This window comes from Halyomorpha halys, unplaced genomic scaffold (genome assembly GCF_000696795.3).
Source record: "Halyomorpha halys isolate HHAL.00 unplaced genomic scaffold, Hhal_1.1 Scaffold134.1, whole genome shotgun sequence".
NCBI lineage: Eukaryota > Metazoa > Arthropoda > Insecta > Hemiptera > Pentatomidae > Halyomorpha > Halyomorpha halys.
Window position 1 is genome coordinate 2,029,125 of NW_027107159.1, and position 9,300 is coordinate 2,038,424.

Here is a 9,300-nt window from a genome sequence, read left to right on the forward strand (position 1 = left end):
TAAAAGGGGGGGATCGTCTAATGGGGCGAATAGAAGCTAAGAAATCGGAAATTCTGCATAAAAAAGGAAAACCAAATAATTACAAGGCTTTTATATAAAAAATAAGAAAGAAACTGAAATATATGTATGAGAAATATATGTTTCTCCATTTATATCAACGATCTTCCTGATTCCATTCACCACGCACAATACCACCTATATGCAGACCATCTCGAAATCTATCTGTCCTTCCATCCCTCCGAGATGCTCAAGGCCATCCAAAAGATACAAAAAGATATTGACAGCATGGGCGTTTAAGAATGATTTGAAGCTGAATGCTGAAAAAACGAAGGCCATTCTTATTGGTTCCAAGCACCTCCTTCCCCTCCCTTACTGTCCTCTACTCTTCCTTAACAACCAACCGATTCACTTCTATCCTACAATAAAAAACCTTGGGGTCACCTTGGACCAACACCTCTCCTCGAATAATCACATTTCCCAAATCACACGCAAATCCATAACTGTGCTCAAACAGTACCTAAGATTCCGTGACTCCATTCCTCAGAATTCCCCCATTCCAGGGCTATCTGCAGGACTGGAGTTGAGGCTGAAGAGACTCATGAATTGCTTTGTAAGATTTATCTTTGGGTTTCCAAGGCGCTCTCAGGTCTCCCGCTGGTATACCGAGTTGAAGTGGCTCTATCCAATCTCCCGAAGGTAATACCTCCTTGGTGTTTTCCTATTCCATGTTCTTAAAATCAAAAAACCTACCTATATCCTTGATTTCCTTACTCTTCGTTCATCCATCCACTCATTAAACACTAGATCCCAACCGATTGATTTATATATGCCCTCCTATAAAACCGTCTTCTTTAGCAAATCATTCGTCATACGTGCAACCTCCTTCTGGAATTTTCTTCCCATCTTCATTCGCCAGGCCTCATCCATTCTTTTCTTTAAACAACACCTATTCCTTTATTTATTGAATAACCGAACCTCCACATCTTTGTAATCAAATAAATAGGCAGGTATTGATTAACATTATAAACAGTAGTAAAGCCAATATACCAATGTAATTTCATTTTACTAAATGTAAATGTTTGCCAGATAAAAATTTTAATATATGAACCATATATTTATTCTTAAGGGACATATGTCCCAGAATAAAATTATTTTTTCATTCATAAGGATATAATAATATATATGTATATCTAAAAGTCTGTAAAAACCAAAGATTTTCCTAGGCAGTTGAAAATCGGATAAAAATTGTTCAACGATTTTATATTCTCCCCTCCCCCTTCCCAAACAATTGTAGCGACGCCCTATATATATACACACAATAGGTAAGGTCTTTTTGAAAAATTAATTAAAACATTAAAGTTTATATTAACTGTTAAATATAAATAGTAAAATGTGCATTACCTGATAAGTAAATATAAAATAAATACGTTGAATCTATTTTCAGGCTATAGAGTCAAAGTATTATAATTTATATTATAATATGTTATCATAAATATGTGATATCTAATATTTTTATTTCGTAATATATATTCTAATATTGAATATCTAACACTGAAGACGGTAGAGTTATATAAACTAAAAAAGTAAAAGTAGCCGTGAGTAACTTCGGTCTTAAACATCAAAAATGTCTTAAATATTGATAATTTATTAGTTAGTTTTTTCGTGTATTATAACCTAAACTTTAACTAAAGGGGGAAAGAAGTAAATGTGCAGGGACAGAAATTTTCCCTCCTGAAAAGCGATTAATATTATATTAAAATGAACTAAATTAAAGAGTCATCGTCTATACTCGGGTTTCTTCGGGTTATCGAAGTACACTCGATTTTGAAATGGTTCACGCCTTTTTGGGGGACCTCAAGTAAATAATTACTTTTTTTCTTTTTTAATTATCTTATTCGAAATCTTTGTGAAAATGTTTGTGCTAGATGCATCTCCCTAGCCATGTCTATTAAACCATCACGTCTGTATAGTTTAAAGACGGACTGAGAGAGATGCTCATTAAAGGGTTTTTATTATAATTTTCAACGTTCATTTTCATCTAATTTTTCTAGGCGTTTACAATTTTAATTTCAACATAACAATATACAAATTTATCTATAATTATAAAAAAATTATAGGCCCAATTTTTCACCCATAAGTAAAATTTATCATATCCTTCAGTCCTTAGCACTGTCATTTTTAACTTTTTAAATTTATTTTTTCTTTAGACACGTCTAACTATTTACAATACCATAGCCTCATTGCTGAACAGTGAGAGGTCTCTACTAGAGCTAGCTCTGAACAGAACTTTTGGTTGTCGAACCAAATATTCCAATAAAAAAAAATGTTAAGTCCCAATAATTTGCAATATTTTAATCCTACAACTACTTTGCAATCTACGGAAGCCGAATCTACAAAGGTTTTCCGAAAAATGTTTTTCTGATGCTTGTATAGTTACGAGGTAAGCTTCTCTAATTACTAGCTCTAAAAATATGTGAACAGGACAATTTTTCATTCAATAAAAACGTGAGTCAGAGCGTAGCAATTGTGACCATGACTGTACAAATAAACTTTAGATTTAAAACATGTACGGTTTATTTTTTTGTTCAATTTATTGCCGAAGAAACAAAATATCAAAATAAATTAGGGCTAATGATTTTTGTTAGAACATACTTTAAACAATGTTTTATAAGTTATATCTTACTCTTTATTTTAAATAAACCTGAAAATTTAGCATTTTTATTTGATTCAGCATCTCACTCAGAGAAAAATATTTACAATGACCAAAGAAAATATATGCACACCTTGTCTTTTCTTTATATTACAAATTTAAATAATAATAAAATAGTTTGAGGTTCCTTAATAAAAAGTACAATTAAAACTAGTTAAAAAAACAGTACAAATTCAATTAAAAGTATTGATCATAATAAAAATTTATTTAAACCTAATATAAATACACAAGAAAAAAAGAATTTGCACACTATGTTTGCTTACTTGCTCCTGTTTGTATGCTTGAGTATAATCCTATTCTTTTCTATTAGTATGTATAGTATTCTATCTATTATAAAAAAAAATTGATTCTATTAAGTTCGTTTTAATTTAACCAATCCTAATGCCAAAAACAAGTGAACTAAGTTCCGCTACTCGTGAAAGTCGTAATTTGAATATTATTGCGAAAATCGTATCGCGAAATAGCGGATTTGTCTGTTATTAATTTGCCTACCGTCAGATACGTAATTAAGAGATTTGAAGAAAGAGGCATAACCAAAGAAGAGGCATACTCCAAATAACCGGCGCAAAGGACGTCCAAAAAAAGTAAATGAGAGGAAGAAAAGAAAAGGCGATAAAAAAACCCAGGAGTTAGTGTGGGTGTCCTAGCTAATATGGTCGAATCGACTTCTGGGCTCTGTGTGAGCACAACAACAATTGGAAATGTTTTAAATTTAAATAAATTAATTAAATTGTTTGGATTTGACGGCAGAAAGACGATATGGTGAAGAATTCAGGAAGAAAAACGTCTTAATTACTGTAAAACATGGAGGTGGGAGTGTAATGGTTTGGGGAATTGTGGGGTTTAAAATGGTATAGGAAATACCTCTTGCTTATTGAAGAGATTTTAAAGGTTATGTCAAGATTTTGCGCCATTACTTCCTAGCCAGTGCAGCCAAATTAGAAATTCAAGATCGATATATTTTTATGCATGATTATGATCCGATACATACAGCAAACAAAATCTAAAGGATGATTAATATTCAACATTCGCCAACAGCTTCATATCCCTTCACAATCTCTAGACTTAAACATAATTGAAAATTTGTGGCATATTTTAAATAAAAATGTTTGAAAACGACACAACCTCGAGGATCTTTTACAGCAAGAATGGAAACAAATTAACACAGATTTAATTAAAAACCCCTACCACTCAATGCCGAGTTTACAAGCGGTAATAGATGCCAACGGACTTAATATAAAATATTAAATTTAAAAAAATATAATAAAAAGCAAGGCTATGTTTTTGTTATTTTAAAAAAGAAGTTTTTCATTTGAATTTTATTTGTAGTTATAAATATAATTTTTATTTTTGAAGTAATAGGGTTTTTTTTTAAATAGCATAAATTCATAATTTAATAAAAAAAAACGTGGTGTGCAAATACATTCTACATTCACTGTAGACAAATATTATCACACTTTGATGACGAAGAGTGGAATTTATACATTTATTGAGATCCTAGGAACTGTGATATTGAAATTAAGTTAATTGATTTGTTTTGTTTTTTTGTTCTTTCCTTAAATTTTGAAAATTGTTTATTTAATAGCTAATAATAATTGACTCAGTGTGAAACTTTTAGGTTTGTATTTATTTCCTACTTAATTACTTAAGATGAAGATATTTTTGAAAATGTTATAGTATTTAAGTGATTTAAGTAATTAAGTGGTTTAATGTATATTCAGTTCATTCATGGTTAACAATTTTCATTGTTTATCAAGAAATTTTCGATATTTTTTTTTCATTTTTGTTGATTACATAATATTGCGATAGTCTATAACTGTCTGTCTTAATGTTCCATTTATTTATTTTTTTTAATGAAATGTAGGAGACACAGTGGGGAATAAAATTTTTCACATACCGTTTTTTCTTTATATAACGAATTGAATATAACAGACAATTCGCTTGAGTTTATCCAATAAAACTTCTTAAATAGGAGTATAAATTAAACTAAAAACTTTGATCATAATAAAAAATAATTAAAGATAATATAAACGTCAGGAAAAAAGTACTTGCACACTTTGTTTGTTTGTACATACAATAAAAAAGTTTGTTTATTTACTTCCTATCAGTATTCTAAACTATTTCAATCTAGGAAGATCCACATACTTTTAACTGCTTAATAAAGCCAAAACAAGTAAACTAATTTTATTGCACCAAAGGTGTTTTATTGGGCAACCAACAAAAATCTTACCGTAAAATATAAAATATCTTGGGTATGCAGTTTTCTTCAGTGTACGTGATTTGGTTAACGAGACTAAACTGCTAATAACCGGCGCAAAGATCTTCCCAGGAAACTAAATGAAAGAATAACTTCCCCCTTTGGTAATAATATAACTTAATAATAGTAATAAAAATGACTGATTCTGGTATAAAATGTTTGTGGATTCATGGTTTATATATATTGCAGTATTGGTGAATAGTAAAAAAAAACAGACTAATATGTTCTATTTAATTTAATTTAGTTTTTTTCCTTTTATTTTTTTAAAAATCCTACACTTAGGTTTGTTTTAAATCATACCATGCCCTTTAGCATAGATGTAGTGTTAAATCTTAAGAACGTGAAAATGTATACATTCTCCAAAAACGTCTCTAATCAATAAGTAAAATGTATTTCAGGTTTCTTGTAGCCCGGTATGCTACAGGGATTGATCACCTGATTAGCCAACATTGGCAGGTTGCATTGGGTAGGTTGTGATCCTTCGTCCCTAAACACTCCGAGGAGGAAAATATAAGAAAGATGCTATTGATCTTGAAGAAAATCCAGCATACCTCATTAGACTCAAGAGAGGAGATTGGAAAAATATACAGATACAATGAATGATTAAATAAATTAGTTTTCAAGGTGTTTAAATAATGCAACTGTCAAAACATCCAACATTTATTAGTATTTCTTTGTGACTTAAAAAATAGAAACAAGACAGTTAATGTTTCCAAGGCTACAGTCTAATAACGAAAGAGGTATCACATGTTGTAGTCATACAACGATTGCAGTCAAAGTTAACAAGATTGTCAATGCCTAGGCGGCACTCTGTTATCATCCTAAATTCTTTTTTTTGTCTGACTCTCTAATTTCGTTCAGCAGCTGCTCAGTCTCGGTGGCTCCCCAGAGCATGGCCTCGTTGAGAGGGGTCAGTCCTTCGTCGTTGAAGACGTTGTAGTTGGCTCCCCTGTCCAGAAGGATCCGGACTGCATCTAGGTTATTGGCTCTAGCCGCCAGGTGCAGGGGGGTGCAGCTGTCCGAGTCCAGCGGGTCCACCTCCCCCACGCCACGGGGGATCGCTCCCAGGCGGGTACCCTCCGATCTTCGCCGGTCGGCCATGAGGTCCAGTAAGAAGGTCAGCATCGCCGCATGCCCTCCAGCTGCTGCTACGTGAAGTGGAGTCTGTCCCTTGAAGTTCTTCGCAGTTATTTTCGCTCCATGTTCTGCCAGCCAACTGCAATAATCATTCATCAATCAATTATCTTCTAAGCTAGGTTATGGTCTTTAGCTTAGCAGACTCACCTTAGAGTTTCGACGTTACCCATACTAGCGGCCAGATGGGCGGCAGTGTTGCCGTCATCCCTGGCAGCAGATATGTTACTGCCGGCGTTCAGCAGAAGGGGCAGCACTTGGAGCTGTCCGTACTCGGCGGCGTAGTGGAGCGGAAGGGAGCCTCCAGGGCCCCGTAGGTCGCAAGGCACACCAATGGACAACAGCTCCTCCACGCCTTGGTTATGTCCCGCCTCTGCGAACCGATGCAGCAAAGTATAACCTTCGACGTCGGGTTTGCAAGCGTGAAACATAACTTCTGTAGAACTGATATTCGGAGGAAGTCCTAGACAACGTTTCGCCGCTGCTAATTCGTGAGTAGGAACTACCAGATCTGGGATTGCCTAAGAGAAAAAGGGGAAAAAATTTTGATTGTGAAAACTTAATAGAAACTACAAAATGGTATACTAAAGACAAATTATATTAAATGATAAAAATTATGTTTCATTTTCATGGTGGAATTGGAAAATTGTATTCTAAAAAAGCTCTAGAAGTGTAAAAAATAAGAACTATCATGTAGTGAAGTAATTTGTTTTGGTTGCTTTTATTAGACTGTTGAAGTGAGATGTGCTGTCTTTAAGTGGCCTAATCTTTTTCTGTCCAGATGATATCTGAATCGGCAGAACACTGGCTAGTTAATTTATTTACTAGCACATGACATAAGGCCTTGTTTAGCGTTTTAGCAAATCCCAAAAGAATAAGAACTGGGAATAAGATTCAGGACATTTTCAGAGTGAGCCATTTGGTCGTCTGTATTTAGTTAGTTTTTGTTTTTTCGAGGTTGTTAGAATAAGATGTACTAATTCTGATCTATTCAGTTAACCTTATGTTATTAAGATAAACGTAACGAATAATATTTATAGTAAAATCATAGTAATTATACTGTTTTTTCTCAAGAAATTACTTATTATAGTAAATACTGAATTGTTTAGGAGTGTAATGTACTTTTATTGATCAACAATTTTATGATGTTATGTTTTCCAGTTATATGGAATAACTTTAATTAGTAAATTAATTACTGCTATCTGAAAAACGTGAGTTGTATATCCCGATAATTATATTAATCTATTCTAAAACTATCTCAGGAAATGTCCTTTAAGGACTTATTGGATCATGGAGTCATAGAATAAAAAATATATGAGGAAAAGAACTAATTATAAATAGCATCTCCTAATAACAAATAAATAAAAAAGAACAAATAAAGTATAAAATATTTATATTTATAAATTACTAATGAAATTTATAATGCGTCGGAGGTCGGATGGATTGTTTGTTTTTGATTAGTGGCGCCAAACTTCATAGGTTATCAACGCCATTTATATTTTATTTAATTTTGCTAATATTCGTTAAATTTTGTTTATTTTTTTATGTCGGATGGATTAAAACTTGTAGAATAGACTGGATTTGGTTGTAAGAAGGGTATTGGAGGAATGGATAAAGAATTATTAGAAATTAAAAGCGCTTAGGATCGGGAGAGAAAGAAATCCTTTAGTCTTCCATTCAGGCCAAATACATCGGTACACATACATTGCTACATTACACAGCATACTGATCAATCCGTGATCGGATATACATAAATTACACCTGAATTACATAGTAATAGTACAAAATAAATTACATAGAAAAGATCAAGCACCTTACCAAATGTAAAGGTGCGGGATACGTGATCCGGAAATTGGTTAGCACGTTATCTTGACTTGCACTTGACGCAATAAGAGCAAAATTACTGAGGAAATCAGTTCGACGCTATAGCAACGATCTACTTTTCACTGATAATCAGTAATAATAATTTATTAATTATTATAATTAGTCATTAAAGCTCATCTCATCGACCCGTAAGTGAATAGTTAAAATACTACCGCAGTATTCCCATACTTACCTACATCACCCGTATACGAATAATTCTGAAAGTATACGGGTGGGAGAAAATAGAAGCCCAAGTTCTTTTTAACCATCCACAATGAAAAATGATGGAATGAAAGATTGAATGATTAAATGTATAAATTAGTACAAAATTTTGTGATGAATATTTATTATTGCAAAAAATTGCGTGCGTTACTTCTACCGAAACCAAATTTCGAAGAAGTAAGGAGGGAAATGATTCGGCAGGCTGTGTAAATGAAGGGGTTTTGTGGGAATGGACCGATTATTTAAATTAAATAAGGTAAGAGATGTATGATAGATGGGATATTGGATACGTCGGTAAAGGAAGGATACGAAGATATAATTGTATGTTAAGAAGTAACTACAGCACTGTATGGAATCTGTAGAGTGAGCATCACATAGATGCGTCGTACAAAGCACTAATCGGTAATAAGTGCTTACTTGAAATCATCAGAAGAAACTCCGAGAGCAACATCAGTTCATGTGTGGGGTCTTACGGAAGTGACCAGGAGCCGATGGGCTTCAAATAGAAACAGGTGACGGGTAATATTATGACGCTTTAAAGTGTTCAAAGTACGACGCTACATATAAAATACATTATGACTGTGTATTCCATAGATATTTCCCATAATAATATATAAACAATTACTTTAATTACCTCTAAACAAAGATCGTCATCTACATTGTAATTGACGTTTGTGTTCTTGTATTCGTCCACAGTCTTCTTCGAGGATCCGTTTTTATCTGTCAGACCAGTGAACATCCTGAGGCTGTGTCCCGATACATTCAGTTCCTGGACAGGATGGCAATATTAGTTTGCTTGAATTGTTTTCATGAGAGTGGACATGGTCGGAGGATGTATGGTAGACAGTAGAATTGAATAATGGATTCCAAACGATACAATTGGAAAAGAAAGGTTCAGTAGTCTGTTTAACTCTGAAGGCCAAGAATGGGTTGTGCGGAAAAGGATCGATGATTTGGACTGAAAATGTTTTGATGTATAGTAGGTTGGTTGATGGTAGGTAAGATTGGAAACGTTGAAGGAAGGATGATAAGAAATAATTATGAAAGTAAGAAGCATAAAGCCAATACAGTACTAAAGTAAGAAGCATAAAGCCAATACAGTACTAAAGTAAGA

The 9,300-nt window shown here is 33.2% G+C and overlaps 1 protein-coding gene across 1 annotated transcript in view; it reads right to left on the reverse strand.

The window, feature by feature from the left end:
• Nucleotides 1-5,613: 5,613 nt before the first annotated feature.
• The window catches only part of LOC106678351 (uncharacterized), a 43,729-nt gene continuing 40,042 nt past the window's right edge, over nucleotides 5,614-9,300 (reverse strand). The window contains exons 4-6 of the mRNA XM_014416815.2: nucleotides 8,821-8,955; nucleotides 6,252-6,622; nucleotides 5,614-6,183 (exon numbers count right to left, since the gene is read on the reverse strand). Of these exons, the coding sequence (XP_014272301.1) occupies nucleotides 5,784-6,183; nucleotides 6,252-6,622; nucleotides 8,821-8,955 (906 nt within the window). The 3' untranslated portion in view covers nucleotides 5,614-5,783. The remainder of the gene's footprint in view (nucleotides 6,184-6,251; nucleotides 6,623-8,820; nucleotides 8,956-9,300) is intronic.